Here is an 18,425-nt window from a genome sequence, read left to right on the forward strand (position 1 = left end):
ACATCCATTGCATTTACAAATTACTTTACACAGAGTATTGGCATCTCATCATTAACATGTTAAAACTACAATTTTTAAAAGAGCAGGCTTACCGAAGTTCAGAGTCTGGCTAGCTTCTTACCTCGTACTACCTTAAAATCACTTTCCTCTCTCCCCACAGCTGCTGGGGGGGAGGGGAAGGGTGGTGAGCAGCAGGCACTGAACCTGGGTGATACTTCCAGGCAGGCTAAAATTGTCCTCTCAGCTTTTCCAGATGCCCCAGGATCAGGGACATTGCCAGTGGGGCCCCACTGTAGCTGCTGCCCCTCCCACCCCCTTCCTTTCACCAGGTAGGGGAGGGTGACTCAAATTCCCTACCATTCTCCAGTACTCTCTTCTCTTAGTCTGATTGAAATGAGAGGGGTAAACAACAACAACAAAAAAAAAACCCAACAATAACAACCCCAGGGGTGTTTGCAATCCCGGCACTGAGATACCTTCTTGACTCAAGAGAAGTGGGGGGGGGGGAAGGGGTGAACAGGATATGTAAGGAGGAGTTTCAAAACTTGTTAATGATCCATCACAAAACCTCCAGAATCTGCTAAGATGCTTTTAGCTGTTCTAACTCATGTTCCAACACTGTAGCCTTAGTCTGGTCAGAGCCAGAACTACAGGAAGAAGAATCTTAAGAATTTTTTTTTGGAACTTTTACAATTTTTCTTGGTCCCCTAGACCACACTGAGGCCAGGCATAAAGCTTTCCTTTTCAAGGTCTTGGAGACTGAGCTTTTTCCAGTTCTAACCTAGGGGCAAATCTTGGGGAAGTCCCACTGAGTCCAGCTTTGAGGATCCAGTGGCCAAATAAGGTCAGCAGAGAAGGGAGATCCTGCAGGCACCAGAGTGAGGACAGGGAGTCCCTTCATGAAGAAGGATCCCAGGACAGGGAGGGAGTAAGCCTCAGGAAACCAAAAAAGCATCTGCAGTTTTCCTAGTTCCCTAGCATCATAGGGAATTGAGGGAATTGGGCAGATGTTTCTGGATAGGGTGTCCATCTTCTGTTTATGAAGGTCTTCGTGGTCCAAGACAGCCTACTAACTGTCTAACCCAAATAGAACCTGAGAGCATCAGGCCTGAAAAGCAACTCCAAGCCTTCCTAGATGCTTGGAGAGCAACCCCAAGAGATAGAGAGAGAGGGGAGGCTTACATACCCTCCATCTTGGCTGGAGAAGGGCTTGAAGGGGTCGGGCAATTCCTGGTCAGGGAACCAAATGTTGTGGTCTAGGGGTCTTGGGAACCAGGAAATGCAAGGGCAAAGGGCATGAGTCTGCCTCAAAAGAATTTGATCACTCAAGCCTTCTTTCAGTCCAAGTAGTGAGTTTATTAAAACACTGGTTGGGGTGGGCAAGATTCCTAGTGAGTCTGTGCTATTAGTGATGCCAATACAAGTGGGCCAGATTTGAATAATCTGAGCATTTGATGAGAATAAAATTGGTACTTTTATACAGAAAGATTATGGGAAGATCAAGATGAGATCTAGGAGTGGCAAGTAGCCTGAGGTGGTCTGGAGGTAACAGAGAAAGGAGTCTAGATGGAATTAAGGAGCGTCAAGTAAGCTAATTAAGTAATCAAGGTGGGCTGGGGTGGGCTGGATGCCTCAGAAGAATGCCTGGGACTGGGACATGTGGGAAAGTCTGGGGCTTTTTAGAAGTCCATCATTAGAAGAGGCGTAATCCTCAAGGATAAAAATCTACAAATCCCCTTCTAAATACAAGCTGTGCTCAGCTTCTGTTGAATTGGATCATTGGAAGGAAGTGACTAATGGCCAATTAAATACCCACGAACAGCTCAGCAAAAAGACTGCTATAAATAAATAAAGCCTTCCTTAGAAGCACCCAGGAGAAGATCAGACAGTTTATAACAGTTCACTACCAGAGAGACCTACAGGTGCTTCCAGCAAGATTAATAGGAACCCTGAGAATTCAGACTCTCACTTCCTGCAAGTATGAAGGATAAAGAGAATTTGTTAGGGCCAAATAGCTGTTATATGTGTACCAAGTGCAGGCTGGCATTCTTTCTAGAAGAGAAACTGAAAGTATTATCAGAGGATGGATCCAACTCACAATTGGAGATTGTATAGGAGGAGATAGAGTTGGGCTAAGGCTATTACCTTCTTCCGGCTTCCAGGAGACAGACGTAGAAGCCAGAGAGCTGAGTCTTATCCCAGCCAACTGTTGCAATAGCTGGAACTGCAGCAACAACAGCATCAAGACCACTAGAGAAGTAGGACCAAATGGGGCATGCCTATTCCATCTAAGAGCATAAGTGAGGGTAGAATCTGGCTCTGGCACAAAGTCTCAATCCAGAAGGCAGGAAGGATAAGTAAATAGAAGGTAACTCCGAATACAATGAGGAAGCACTATAAAATAAGAGACATCCAAGAGGTAAATCTAGGAGAGGGAATCTACAAGAAATACAAGCAGGGCCTCAGAGAGAAAATGGTCTGGCTACAAGGACTCCAAGGGTGGCTGGAAAAAATTAAGCAAAAATGGGGGGGGGAAGGAATTAGAGCTCTTTGGGGGAAAAAAATAGCTTAAAGCAAAATGTAGAAAGGCTGACCCAAGGAGCCTACCCCATGAAAAATAGAATATAACAAACACAATGATTTCATGAGATAGCAAGAAACATTAGGAAAAAAGTCAAAAGACTAAAAGATATAAGAAATCAACTCTCAAAAACAACTAACCTGGAAAGTAGGTCAGATAAAAATTTATGAATCATTCTATTCTCTGAAAATCTTGAAAAAATATGTAGAAACTGTATTACAAGATATCACAAAAGAAAACCACACAGATCTATTATAACCAGAGGACAAAGTGGGAAATAGAAAGAATCCACTTATTTCCAAAAAAAAAAATTTCAAATAGAAAACATTAGAAATGTTATTGCCAAAATCTAGAACTTCCAAGTAAAGAAAAATTATGCAAGTAATCAAATAGAGTTCAGTTACTAATTGTAACTACTTTAAAGAAAAGAAATCTTGGAATATGATATTCCAAAAGGAAAAGGCTTACAAGCAACAACAAAAAACTCTCAAAATAATCCTAGGAGGGGGAAATGGACCCTTAATAGAACAGAGAATATTCAAGTATTCTAGATGAAGGCAGAATCTTTAGAATACAAACACAGAAAGATAAATACTTTGGAGCAATTAGAAATGTTTACAAATGGGGAGAATGAGAAAGGAGAAAAGAAGTTAAGGAGGAGGGAGTCAGGGAGGAAATAGTCACAAGCAAAACAAATCAGCTTTAAAGAGTGGATCATAAAGAGATAATTAAAAGGAGAAAAAGAAAATACAAAAACCAGCCATCTGGGCTAGCTAAAGACAGAAGAGCAGAGGCATGGGATCATATTGCTTTGATTATAAATTACTATCAGAGATAATCATTGAAGCCTCAAGAGTTACTGAGGTCACTAAGTCAGAGAGCATAGAGAGAAAAGAGAAAAGGGGCCAAGACAGAGCTTTGATATACATCCCCAGTTAGTGGTTATGACATAGATAAAGATCTGGCAAAGGAGGATTCATACAGGTAAGAGGAGTACCAAGCAAGGTTAAAAAAGTTACAAAAGCCTAGAGAGACCAGAGTATCAGGCAGGAGAAGATTGATCAGCAATGTCAAATGTTGCAGGAAAGTTCAAAAGAATGGAGGCTGAGAAAAAAAAAACCTTTTGATGGGGCAGTTAAAAAATAGTTGGAGTGGCAGCTAGGTGGCACAGCGGACAGAGCTCCAGCCCTGGAGTCAGGAGGACGTGAGTTCCAATCAGACCTCAGACACTTGACACTTACTAGTTGTGTGACACTGTGCAAGTCACTTAACTCTGATTGCCTCACCAAAAAAAAGCAAAAAAATAAAAATAATTAGAAACTTTGGAGAAATATGTTTCAGATGAATGAGAGATTTGGGAACCAGATTCAAGAGAGCTTAGAAGAGTGGAAGTAGAGGTAATAAGTATAGATAGCTTTTTGCACGAGTTTGCCTGATAATGGAAAAGAGAGATATAAGATGATAGCCAGGATGGTAGGATTTAGTGAGGGGTGTGTGTGTGTGTGTGTGTGTGTGTGTGTGTGTGTGTGTGTGTGTGTGTTAGTCTGGGAAGACTTTTTATTTTTTTTGGTAAGCTGCAGGGACAGAGTATGTAGTAACTAGGACTCAGGAAGAGACTAAAAATTAGAGAGGGTTGTTGAAAGTGGGGGCAATCTTCTGGAAAAGGTGGGGGGGATAAGATCAATGGTACATATAGAGGAATTGGCCTTGGCAAGAACATGGGCCATCTGTTTATCAGGAATTGCATTTAAGTAGGAGATAGTGAGGGATGATGACAGGGGGACATTAGATGGGGATAAGAATTTGGAGACAAATGGCCTAGATTTTATCAGTGATGCCTCAGCTACGATATCAGGAAAATAGCCTGCTGTGAGAAGCTTGAGAAGAGAACAAAAGTTCTAGAACATCTCATTTGTCAGGGGGCCAGAGAAACAATTTGGGAATAGAAAGATTGTCTTGTTGCAGTGATGGCCCAGTCAAAATTAGATAACAAAAATTTGTATGACTCCATGGGGACTGTCAGGGACAAAGAGAAAAGTCTAGTAGTGGTGGCAGCAATTCCCTGGTGAAGGGGACTGTGGCACCTCTGGGTGACCTGATAGAAGAATGTAAGAAAGGCCAGCTGCTTTCCTGAATATGTTGCCAGGACTTGACTTGGAACCTCCCAAGACCTGTCAAAACAGACAAATCCTACAGGTATCTAGAGATTAGCAGGTGTCCAAACGATGCTACCAGAAATGTCTAGAAAATATTGCTAAATGTTCTGTATTCTTGGACGGGAAAATACAGGTCTTAGGGGTATGTGCCACACTCCCATTACACTGTCTCCTATGTGAAAAATTTGCTGTCTTCAGTAAATAAGTGGGGGTGCATTTTGAATACATTGTCCACATTACCAATCTGTATGGTCTTCGGGAGGCCTATAATCCTTATACTTTCACCTGCTTCCCCATTTCCCTACAGGAAAGAGTCTCAGAACAGTGAACATGTACTTGAACATCCTCAAATACAAAGTTCTGCAGATGCACAAGCAAGGAACATCATACATAATCTACCAAAGATTATTGCTTTCTTTGCACTTAATTGCATGATTTGGTGCTCAGAAGGCCTTCCAGAAGAAAGGGAGGGAGGGAGGAAGGAAGGGAGGGAGGAAGAAAGGAAGGGAGGAAAGAAGGAAGGAAGGAAGGAAGGAAGGAAGGAAGGAAGGAAGGAGGAAGAAGAAGAAGGAAGGAAGGAAGGAAGGAAGGAAGGAAGGAAGGAAGGAAGGAAGGAAGGAAGGAAGGAAGGAAGGAAGGAGAGAAAAAAAGAAAGAGCAAAGAAAATCAGTTTGTCTCTGAAGAAAACCTGATCCCTCCTGATCTTCTCAGACAATGTTGAGCTCTCCCTGATAGAGCCAGAGTCATCTAAGGGTCACTGCCCCCCTACTCTCAGACAAGAAACCAGACCACCTTGGGTTGGGGTCTACTCAGCATTGGTCCCACCAAATTTATGTCCAGATGTAGTCCAAGTGCTGAGATGGAGAACTTGAAGATCAACTGTTACCCACTGATGCTGAGCCAGTTACATAACCTGGCCTGGGCCTCACTCCCAGATTCTTGTGGCTCAGTCCCCAGCCTTTTGAAATTCATAAGGTTGGAGACTGCTCCTTTCACCAGACTCCATGAGTGAAGTAGTCACCAAAATCTCCCAGATGTAAATGAGGCAATTGAATCTGATGGGCCTTTGCTTAATGTCTTTGTAGCCAAGTAAAGAGCCTCCTTTCTACCATGGGGTTAGCCAACTGGAACAGCCACCTTCTTTTACATGTCCAGGAAGTCATTCTACTAGCATCCTCCAAGGCGAGAGACTGTAGCAGCCAAGCAAGATGATGGGTTCTATGCATGCACCTGGCCCCCATTACAGTTACAAGAGTTTTGTTTTGTTTTGTTTTGTTTTGTTTTTCAATGGGGGTAGGAAACCAGGAAAGGAAGAGAAAGGATAGTAATGAGGTTGCTAAAAAACTAAGTGGGAAGAGAAGGAAAGGAAAGTCAGTGAAGAATTTTTAAAATGCAGAGATGAAAAGAAAAGGAAACACAGACAAATAAGACAGCTTTGAAAGGTACATGTAATGTAAGTAATGAGTGGTATGATCCTCAAATAAAAATGTCACAAATACCAAAGCCTAGAATCAGCTAAAGAATCAGCAGTAAGAATTTTTTAAATGATGTTTTTAATTTGTGTTAGAAAAAAAAGGATGGTAAAAAAAAGAGATTACACCTCACAGTATATAGGTTAATAACAACAACAATAGTAATAATAGCATTTATATAGTTCTTTAAGGTTTGCAAAGCACTATACATGTTTTCTTATTAGATCTTATTTGCTTATCGCAACAATCCTGGAAGGTCGATGCTATTATTATCCCCATTTTACAGAAGAAGAAACTAAGGCTAGGAAAGGTTAAGTAAATTAACTCAGAATCATATAGCTATCAAATATTTGATGAATGTGACATCAGACTTTCCTAACTCCAAATCCAAAGTCCTTACCCATTGTACTGAACTATCTAGCTGCCTGGGATAATGATAATAGATGATAGAGAGAGGGTAGAACTATTTAATTCTTATTTTGTTTCTGTTTTCTCTGTCAAAAAGAATTATCTTTGAATGAGAAAGGAAAGAACAAAAATAGGGAGTTGAAAACACAAACAACTGAGAGGATGACAAAAAAAAAAAAAGGCGGCATGGGATGGTAAAACAGGAGGGACACAAGTATTCTGCATTTACTGTGTGCCAGGCACTGTGCTAAGCAGAATGGTATAGTGGATGGAACACTGGTCTCAAAGATAATAAGGCATGGATTCAAGTTCCACTCTGACACATACTGTCTATTTGGGTAAGAACTTGACTTACTGGACTGTCCTGGATAAGTCACTTGACTTCTCAGTGCCCCAAAGTAGGAACTCTTTAAGACTAGAAATTTCAAAGAAGAGGCTCACTTGCATTGGTAGAAGAGGTTCCTTACTTGGAGCTCCCTATACCAAAGAAATCATGTGTCTGGTCCAAAAATATAATAATTGTTGTTTGCCCTTCATTTTCAAAGAGAATCAGTGACATTATGGGTGATGTCTTGACTTGCGTGTGAATTGGATTTAGTGAGACAGAATTGTGCAAAGTCATCAACCTCACTCCCTCTTCCTGCATCATCAAAGTCCAGTGGCAGAACAAAAGTCAAGATGACTGATAATGACCCAGGATGCAGTGGATGACCTTGGTGTCTTCAATGATTGACCAAGCTCTGAGAGCTACACGTCACCTTCCAAAAAAATAAGAGATTATCTGGCTTCCCTCTATGAGTACAATTCAAAAGGTTTTTTTTTTTTATAGAATCGGCAGATGCAATTGCTAAGACAGTGTTAATGATCTTTAAAGGACCGTAGAGGGTAGACACAGCACCATAGAATTGGAGAAGGGAAAATATTGTCCCAATTTTTTTTCATTTGGATCTGTGTTTCCATTATAACAGTCCCTAAGATCCACGTGCTTCCCTCCTCTGAGGCTTTAAGGAGTTCATTTTAAAATAAAAGTTATCAATTCAATCACAATCTCTCCAAACCTCCACTAAGGAAAATTCCCAACATTTAGGCAGAGGTCAGACTCTCTGCATAAATTTACATTTATATCTATATCTATGTAACCACTGGCCTCTTTATAATTGAGGCAAAATCCAGGTTACTGGAGATGTTCCAGTAACAAAACAGCAAATTTGTTAAAGTTTCTGTGGATAGATAGGAAAGTCAAAGAAAAATCAGGCTTTTCTCAGTGTTTCAGTCCTTGAGTGAGTGGGTGCAATGGTGGCACCAGTCCATGGCATCTCTTCTGCTCTGAGATGTCTGCAGAACCTTGAATACGGTATCTCTTTTATCAACTACAGCTCAGTCCTGCTCGCTCCCTTTCTTTGGCTGTGCAGGAGCTACTGATTCTTGGATCAGTTCTGGAAGACCCAGATACTTCCCTTTCCCTTCCAGATCTTCTGATTCTCTCTCTGGTTCTGAGATAGTTCCTCTCTATAAATTCTTTAAGGAGTGGCCAAGTCTCTCCTGTAATAGCTTTGATTTATCCAAAGATGTGTACAGGCCCTGTTCATACTCAATTCAGATTGACTAATTCAGTGAAGTGTTCTTACCTAACAAAGGTACTGTTAGGTTGAAGCAATAATCAAATAGAGCCCACTCTTAAAATTAGTACAGAGAATTCCTATAATACAGAGTACAGAAACTCTTTCCACATATATGCCCAGCAATTTTTTTAGAAATTATGTTCATAAAGACTTGTCAAGGGCATGGAGAGGTTAACTAATAGTTAACATATAACATGTTACTATATTACATATAACATATTGTTGCATGGCTAAAATATGTCAGGCAGAATTTGATCACAGATTTTCCTGAGCCAGTCTTTTATCCACCATAACAGTAGTTTCCAAAGTGTGATTCTGAGGACCCCCAAGGATCCCCAAAACCCTTTCAGGGGGTTCAATGAGGGCAAAATTATTATCATAGTAATGCAAAGACATTTTAATTACTAATATAGTAAATATCAATAGATATAACCCACATAAACAAAAGCTCTTTGGAGGAGGGGGTCCTCAATAATTTTTTAAGAGTATAAAGAGATCTTGAGACCAAATAGTTTGAGAACCACTGCACTACAACATTCTTCCTCTTGATTTGATTTTAAGCTGTTTTAAAGTAAGTAGATGTCCTACTGCTTCCTGGCCTAGTCCAACCATCTTCAAGGTGCCACTTTTTAGAAATGACATTAATAAAGAGGTTGAGTTTCAATAAGTGGATGATCATGATGATGAGAGGGCAGGAGATCATGACAAATGATAATTGGTTTGCAGATGACATAAATGGGGGACAGATGGATAACATGCTAGATGACAGACACATTCAGGCAATGAAAAGATCTTAATAGAGTATAATTATGTCCTGAGTCTAATAAGATGAATTTTAACAAAGATAAATGTAAAGTCCTATGCTGTGGTACAAAAAAAATCCACTTCAGAAATACAAGATGGGGAAGGTATGACTAAATACAAAAATGCGATTATTTTTTCATTTTAATAAAAAAGGAGGGTAGAGAGTCTTTTGTGTGCCATTACAACTAGGTCCTAATTGGTTGGTATTATGAACTATTTGAAGTGATTGCATGTATTCAAATCTGCTCTATTTGAAATTATAATTATTTAAAATATGGTAATTGGTTTAAGCCTAATGGAAATATGCGATATGAATTCAAATAATGCAGCCACTTCACAGGATTCATTATTCTCACTGATAAGAACCTAGTTCAGTATGAGCCAACAGTGCAAGATGGAGGACAAAAAAGCTAACACAATGTTATACTTCATTTAAGACAGGCATAGTGTTCATAAAAAAGTAAGTGATAATTTTATGTACAGCTATATTCTGTCCTCATCAGATCACACTGACATATTGTTTTCAGTTCTGGTTGCCATATTTTAGAAGGGACGAGCTTCAGAGCATCCAGTAGGGAAGTCAGGATGGGGAGAGAATTGGAGACCTTGCTACTGACAATGTTTAGTTTAGATAAGAGAAGAATTAGGCAGAAATGATAGCTATCTTCAGGCATCTCTATTTCTATTGAGAGCACCCATCCGTCCATCCATCCATCAAGTCACCCAGGTTCACAACCTCAGAGCCATCCATGACTCTTCCTTCTCCTTCACTTCTCTCCGTATATCCCATCAACTGACAAGTCTTGTCAATTCTACTTTGATAACATCTCTCCCATGCACATTATTCTCTCCACTCAACACCTACTCTCATCAAAACCTTCAGTACCTATTGCAATAGGGAAACACTAAGACAAATAGGTAGAGTTTAACAAAGTGAAAATGTAAGCCAAAACTTCGTAATAAGAACTCTTCTAGAAAACAGAAATGGGCTACCTTTAACGGTACTGGCTTTCCCCTCACTGGTGGTGTTCTAGATGACTCACTTGCTGTGGCTATCTTCTAGAAAATTCCTATACAGGTATTTATTGGACTGGATTGCCTCTAAGGCCCCCTGATATTCTGTTTTTACAACCCAGAGGGGAAAAAAAAAGAATAGACAAGACAAATTGTTATATAGTCACACTTCCCCTCTTGTACTTCTAAAGTTAATTTTTTAAACCGAGTATTAAACTTTACATTTGTCCCTGTTGAATTTTGTCTTTTTATATTATTTCATCTTATTAGATTCATCCAAATGTTCCAGCCTACAATTTTTGAATCCTGAATACATAATATAGTATGCTACTTATCCTTCCCAGCTTTGTGATGTATGAAAATTTTATAGCATTTTATCTATGCCTTTATCAAAGTCATTGAAAAAAATGGCAAATAGCACAAGGCCATGCACAGGTCTCCAGAACACTCCACCTTCTTCCAAGATGACAAGAAACTCTCTGACTGCTCTTTGAGCCAAGCCTTCAACCACATTCTAATTCACCCAGCCACTATCAACTAATTCCACAACTCTCAATCTTTTCCAAAAGGATGTATGTGAAACCTTTTCTTTTTTTTAACAGTTTATTATAATTTTTTTTAGAGAAACGTTTTCAAATACCTTTTAAAGCTCAAGGTAAGCTACAGCATTACCCTGATCCACTAGTCAATTAACATCGTCAGAAAAGAAAATAAAGTTGTACCAGCATGACCTGCCCTAGCTAGAGTTACAGAGCCAAGCTGGTTCTTTGTCCCTACTGCTTTCTTTTCTAAATGTTCAACAGTACAAATTAGGGTAAAGATCACTGGCCTTTAGTTTATGGGTGCCATTCTCTTCCCTCTTTTCAAAAATGGCAACATTTGCTCTTTGCAAATCTTAAATCGGTACATAAATGTCAGCTGTTGTCATTATTGTTTTTGTGGTGGTTGTTATTCTATCTTCCCCGGCAGTGTCTGTGAGTCTCCATCAGTATTCCTTGGAGGACAATAACTGTTTCCTTCTCAGAGGATCTAGCTCTGTTCTTTTGGGGAAGAACCTACCCTGATAAGAATGGCAGTTCCTCAAGAAAAGAGATTGATTCATTTTTTGTTGTTTGTTTTTGTATCGCTAATGCCTAACACAGTGCCTGGGACATAACAGGAGCTTGTTAAATGCTCCTTGGTTTATTGAACCTTTCTCTGTACTTAGCTCAGTTATTCAGTGGTTCTTTTTTCCCCTCTGTTGCAATTCTTCTATTTTTCCAACATTCCCCTCTTTTTCTTTAGGTCCCTTTCTTTCTTTGTTTTCACATTAGCCTTTCTTCCATTTTTTTTAAAGATTACTTCAGGATTTCCAATATTTTGTGATCTCCTTGATGATCTCCCTTCCTTCTCATCATATATATCCTCTTGGCCTCGTCCTCCTGTAAATCTCCACAAGGCGTCCACCCAGTATGCTGAAGACCTTCTTCTACAATCATGGGCTCTTAACCTGGGGTCTATGAACTTGTTTTCTAGTATTTTGATAATAGTATTTCAATATAATTAGTTTCCTTTGTAACTATGTATCTTGTTTTATGAATTTAAAACATGATTCTGAGAAGGAATCCATAGATTGAATCATCTGACAGCCAATAGGATCCATGACAAAAAAGGATTAAGAACTGATCTAGATCTCTTGAAATTATATGGATAGCGATCAAAAACATGGACTGGCAGTCCTGCTACTGATCTGTCAGTCATCCTAAAACAGGTGGTCAAGGAAAATGTTCTAACACCATAACCATCACTTCCTCCAGTGGTACATTCTCTGGGGTGGTTTCAAATCCTGTGCAGCTAAATAGTGTTGTGCCCAAGGTAGCCGCCTATCTTTTTCCTGTAAATACTTTCTGGCTTGCTAATTACCTTGCCTACCTTGAGTCATTTGCCTGCAGGTTCTCTAAGTCCACACTGGGGCATGTGTGTGTGTGTGTGGGGGGGTGATGAGAAGCTCCACCTCCCCTCCTCTAGCCCCCTGAAATATAATTTGATTTAATACAAAATTAATACTTATATACCAGAAAGTGAAATTTATGACAGTACAAATACATAATTTATATAAAGCCATATTTTAAAATGTCCCTCCTCCCACTCCCCTGTGTTTTGTGCCCTGGCTAGCTGCCTACCTTGTAGCTATCTTCACCAGAAACTAAGGGTATACTGGTAGGGGCTCTCTTGCACTACTCTCAAAATGTGCTCTCTGCTCCCAGTTCAGGTGCTGTGGCAGCAACAGCTCAGCAGACTGGGAGTACAGCACCTATATCCAGTCTCCAGAAGCTGAGGGCCGTAAGGTGCCTGACAGCTGTTGTAAGACAGTTGTGGTCCTCTGTGGTCAGCGGACCCACCCTTCCAACATCTATAAAGTAGAGGTAAGTAGAATGCCCTGAGATGGTGTTCCTTTCACTAGGATTGGAGGGGGGGGGAGAGAGAGAGAGAGAGAGAGAGAGAGAGAGAGAGAGAGAGAGAGAGAGAGAGAAACAGAAGTGGAGGAGGGGAAGGAGGACAGAGAGGGAAAGATAGAAAGAGAGAGGGAGGGAAAGACAGAAGGAAGGAGAAAGAGAGATATCCTGGCAAAGGTCTCAGAGGCAACACATAGTATTTTAGATCTGAAAGGGACCTTAAACAGGAATTCTCCACTTCCTGTCTTGTGAGTCAGGAGTCCCAGATTCCAGTCCAGCCCATGCAACTAGTTGTGTGACCTTGGGCAATCCAAGACTCTTGGGGCCTCACTTTCTTCATTTGTAAGATGAAGGAGGTAGACTAGATGATATCTGAGGTCTTTCCCAACTCTGATATTCTGTTTTGCTGGTATTTGATTTATTTTACATTCTGTAAATTTATATTATCTATATTCTATAAATATATGTACAGCCAACACCTTAGGGCAAATTCAAGTTGTATGCAATGTATCTTCTGTAAAGGTAATCTGTTATCATCATTGTTATTATTTAAGCAGACTACAGGCTCCCTAAGAGCAAGAACTGTGGCTTCTGTTTATCTTCAATTCTACCCCTGCCCCAAACCAACTCAGAGTGCCTTGAGGGTCACTCAGTTTTGGCCATAGCACTGTCCAGGGGGAGTGAAGGATATCAGGAGGTTAGCTGGATGTGGATGCCTGCTGGTTTGTTTAGAAATCTATCAGCTTCCTCCTCAAAAACCCACCCTCACCCCTGAGATTTAGCCTGATCTTGGGAATGGAAGGGGGTTGACTTTGACTCATAAGTTTTCCCTTTGGATTTATGGGAAGAAGGTTTACAAAGGGCTTTCCACACAACTTTGTGGGGTAGATGGTGCAAGTATTATTATTCTGCTTTACAGACCACAAAACAGAGGCCTAGGCTAAATTATTTGCTAGTAAGTATTGGAGCTAGGATTTGAACTCAGGTCTTTTTGATTGCAAGACTAGTGATTTGTCCACTATGTCACAACTGCCCCCGTCAATTTCTGAACATGTTCTTGATATCTTTCCCCATTCTTAAAATAGTGCACTCTCTGCCCCTTAGGCCTTTCCCCAACTGGTGAACACTTTCTTTTTGTTTCCCACACAGGGTGGTTGTATCACCAAGTTAGAACATTTTCTAGCTAATCATCTCCTACTCATGGGAGCTGTTGGAATTGGAGTTGCTTGCCTGCAGGTAAGTCTGTCCCATTCTATCATGGCTTAGGGTTGCCTTAGCCTGACACCACCAAATTAGAAAAGAAGAGATTCCTTTCACCTCTGTGGATAGAGAGAAGATTGTTGACAAAACAAGGAATAGAGATGATAATGCAGGCTAAAACACAACTTTGGTTACACAAAATTTTAAAATTTTTGAGCAAATAAAACAAACACCATACAATTAGATGGGAAATAGTTAATTAGGAAAAATCTTCATGGCAGATTTCTTGATAGGGTCTGATATGTAAGATATAGGATATAAGAAACTGATACAAAAATATAAGAACTAGAGCTATTTCTCATTTGTAAGTGGTCAAAGTATATGAACAGGCAGTTCTCAAAAGAAGAAATGCAGGGGCAATTAGGTGGCACAGTGGACAGAGCACCAGCCTTGGATTCAGGAGGACCTGAGTTCAAATGCAGCCTCAGATACATAACACTAGCTGTGTGATCCTGGACAAGTCACTTAACCCCATTGCCTTATCAAAAAAAGAAAGAAAGAAAGAAGAAATACAAAAAAGAAAGAAGAAATACATGAAAAAATGCTCTGAATCATGCATAATAAGAGAAATGAAAATTAAAACAACTCTGAGATTCTACCTCTCATCCATCATATCGGAAAAAAAAAATTCTTGGTTGGGCTATGGGAGGACAGTCAAACTAATACATTGTTGGTGGAGCTATGAATTGGTCCAATCATTCTGGAAAATAGTTTGGAATTGTACTTGAAAATGAATCATTGAGCATTTAGTAAGCAGAAGGATTCAGATGGCTTCAGCACTGAGCAAGGTGCTGAATATACCAAGAAACACTGAAACAATCCCTGCCCTCAAGAAGCTTACATTCTAGGGGCAGCTAGGTGGTGCAGTGGATAGAGCAGCAGCCCTGAAGTCAGGAGGACCTGAGTTCAAATCCGGGCTCAGACCAAACACTTGACACTTACTAGCTGTGCGACCCTGGGCAAGTCACTTAACCCCAATTGCCTAAAAACTAAAAAAAAAAATTTAAATAAAAAAGAAGCTTGCATTCTAATTGGGGATACGATATGTACATAAATAGATATGTTGCACATGGAGTAGGGGAAGGGGCCAAGGGGCCCCTTACTAAAGATGGCATTAGAGCTTAGTCAAGAAAGAATCCAATAATTCCAAAAGGTGGAGGTAAGAATTAAAAAGCATTCTAGGGTTGGGGGATAACTCTATGGCACAAAAATGGGAGATGTGCCAGTGTGTGTAAGAAATAGTAGTTAGACCAATTTGCTATATCATAGGGTGGGAGAGCAGGGGAGCAGTAGTGAGTAATAAGACTTGAAAGATAGGAAGAGGCCAGGTTGTAAAGAGTTTTGAATACCAAATGGATGTTTATATTTGATCCTAGAGGTTACAGGATGTCATTGAAGTTTATTGAATGGGAGAGAGGAGGAAGAGAATTGGACTGACCATGTCCATGGACCTGTGCTTTAGGAAAATCACTTTGGTGGCTATATGAATGATAGATCAGAATGGGGAGAAACTTGAGGCAGGGAGACCAATTTGGAAGCTATTTCAGTTGTCCAGATGAGAGGTGATAAGGGCCTAAACCAAGGACAGGTCTAGGTAAGGTCATGGAGAGAGAAACTGCAAGATTTGACAATGGATTGGATGTTGAGTGAAGGAAAGTAAGGAGTCAGAGATTGACATCAAGATTGTAAATCTGGGTTAGTCTAAGGATGGTGATACCCTCAACAGAAACGAGGAAGTTCAAAAGAGTTTTGAAAGAGGGGTTTGGGGGAAGGAAATGAATTCTGTTTTAGATATGTTGAGTATAAAATACCTATGGGACATCCAATTTGAAATACCCAAAGGCAGGTGATGTGGTCCTGGAATTCAAGTGAAAGATTAGACCTGATTACATAGAACTCAGAGTAGTTAAACCTCTCAGTGTGACCAAGAAATTCCCAAAGATTCTAAGGTACAGAACAGTTGCTTATCAGTATTAGTAGAGAGAGGTTCCTCACCAATGAAATCATAGATCCAGACCTCCTGACCCACATCCCCTAGTCCCAAATATAGAGCCATAATCCATTCATTGGTATTATCTTTCCAACTGACTTATGAGATCAAATATGCCTCCTTGCATTAGGACAACTGGTTCACCTTGCTTGTTCACCATACTTTATGCATTTTTATGTAGGCTTTGGAAGCCATGGGTTTTATCATAAGTTTCATTCATTGGGGCACCTAGGTGGCACAATAGAGCTCCAGCCTTGCAGTCAGGAGGACCCAAGTTCAAATCTGGCCTCGGACACTTGATACTTACTAGCTGTGTGACCCTGGCACATCACTTAACCCCAATTACTCAAAAAAAAAAGTTTCATTCATGGATTGCAGTTTTGTTGGAATTTCTGGGTATTTTCCCTGTTAATCTTCTTACATTATAGCTATATTTTCTAATTTGAGAGACAGTTTTCTCTCTTTTCCATTCATGTTCACTGTAAAGCTCTTTTCTTACCAATCTTTATTAGGTACACTTCTTCCCTGCCCAAGAGTTTCTCCCTTTGCACATGTATCATTGAGCTAAGAATGTTTCCCTCTTCTGAGAGTCTTCCTGTAAACCAATTCTCAGCAGAAAATATCACCAGAAAAGATCTGGTTTAAAAAAAAAGGTAACATTTTTGATCACTTGCCCAATTTCCTTTAGGTTCCTAGAGGTAAGCAGGATTTGAAATTATGGACACAGTTCTTTGGCATTCCAGAAAACGGGATGGTGTTCCCCACAGAAGGATTCATATGGCTTTAAGAAAAGCTGGAGAAAAGAGACAGGAAGGCAGGAGAATGAACAAAGGCACTTAGACAAGAGTGGGCTGGTCCATGGAGCACAAATAAATTAGGTCCTTATAGTCTAAACAGGCTGCCTCTAAGCTCTGCTTACTGCATTCAGCACTCTGAAGGGAGGAGGAGGAAAAAAAGTTGGGAGAGGAATAAGGAGAATAAAGACAATGTGGTATAATGGAAACGTAACTAGACTTAGAGACAAAAGATCTGGGTTCAAGTCTAGACTCTTTTTTTTTTTGCCATTATAGTGATCTTGGTCAAGTTACTTACCCTTTCAGTGACTCAGTTTCCAGATATTCAAAATGAGGGGGTTGAGTTTCATAGTTTTCTAAGCTCCTTTCTAGTGCTAGATCCATGATAACATGAACCAAATTTTCCATTTCCCACTCTAGACTCTTTCTACTATAGCCTCATGCCTCCAGATCCATTCTGTCCTTTCCCCAGGTACCAAGCAAGCAAGGCTGACATGGTTGAGAGGCATTGACTTTAGTATAAACCCTCCTTTTTTCCAGGTAACTTGGGAGAAGCACTTGGGATCTGAACTCTTCCTAAGGCTTAAGATGCTAAGGCTCTTCCTAGCTTGTTGAGCAGATTCTTGTCAGTGGCATGGTCGGAATCAGGAAAGGGGATTCTCTCCAAGGCTCAACCCAAGCTCATCCTAGGTCCCAGGGAATCTGCAAAACCCACTAAGGCTGTTCAGCAGTTCCCCACAGTCCTCACGCTGAGGGTGGCCCAGTGCTAGTGGCTAAATTAAACCAGATCTGGATGGGTCTGCTTGGAACTGGCATAAATCAGATTCTCAGCTTGCTTCTAACCCCATCCATCTCCATCCTTCTAGAATCTCTTCTAGCCTTAAGATCAGGGCAGCTAGGCTATGCGGTGGATAGAGCTCTGGCTCTAGCGTCAGAATGACCGGAATTCAAATCCAGCCTCAGACACTTACTAGCTGTGTGACCTGGGCACTTACGCTAGAGCAGGTCCCTTAACCCTGTTTGCCTCCGTTTCCTCATCTGTAAAATAACCTAGAGAAGGAAATTGCAAATCATTCTAGTATCTTTGCCAAGAAAACCCCAAATAGGATCACAAAAAGTCAGACCCAACTGCAGCAACTGAACAACAATAGAAATGTAAACCTTTTTTTTAAATGAGGAAATGGAGGCCCCCAAATTGCAAAATGACTTTCCCGGAGGCTCGAAGTTTTGATGTTCCTTTCACCACCTTCAAAAACATGCAGGTTTCCCACTAATAAAATTGCCCCTCAATTTCTGCACGAACCCTATTGCCAAATGAAGCCAGAATCCCACTAGGATTCCTCTGTCCTTATTTTTTCTCCTACCTATTCCTTCCCTGAATCACAGGTTGGGTTGCCCTCTGCTGGCTAATAAGAACCATCTCAAGTGTCCTGTGTTTCTGAAAGGAAGCATCTGGAGAGAATAAATACCCTTCACCTGTGTCATCTTTTGTCCAGAATTTTTCATGGAATTTAGAGATGGAAGGAGCATCAGAGAGCATCTAAGCCAAGCCCTTCAATCTAAAAATTAGTAAACCAAAGCCCGGAATAGATAGTTAGACTTTAAGAACCAGGTCCCCTGCCTACAAAGCTGATTCTTTCCTACTCCACTGTGCTGCAGCTGTCCTAGCTTCAATTCCCATCTTAGGACAGACACTAGGATAGGGGATGGACTTGTAATTTTATTGATATAGGATGCTTCCAGGTGAGGAAATTCCATCTGCCAATGCAGGTCAGCACATTCTCTGCAACTTACAGTCTTAGAGAGTTGCTTGATACACTGGAAAGGTTAATTGACTTGCTTAGGGTCACACAACCAGTTTGCTTGAGAGACAGGACCTGACTCTAAGG

At 40.6% G+C, this 18,425-nt stretch overlaps 1 protein-coding gene across 1 annotated transcript in view; it reads left to right on the forward strand.

The window, feature by feature from the left end:
- The window catches only part of TSPAN11 (tetraspanin 11), a 158,915-nt gene that overhangs the window by 129,954 nt on the left and 10,536 nt on the right, over positions 1-18,425 (forward strand). The window contains exons 6-7 of the mRNA XM_021001599.2: positions 12,304-12,462; positions 13,642-13,728. Coding sequence (XP_020857258.1) covers positions 12,304-12,462; positions 13,642-13,728 — 246 coding nt within the window. The remainder of the gene's footprint in view (positions 1-12,303; positions 12,463-13,641; positions 13,729-18,425) is intronic.

The sequence above is a fragment of the Phascolarctos cinereus genome, unplaced genomic scaffold (assembly GCF_003287225.1).
Source record: "Phascolarctos cinereus isolate Bilbo 61053 unplaced genomic scaffold, phaCin_HiC Scaffold_1;HRSCAF=81, whole genome shotgun sequence".
NCBI lineage: Eukaryota > Metazoa > Chordata > Mammalia > Diprotodontia > Phascolarctidae > Phascolarctos > Phascolarctos cinereus.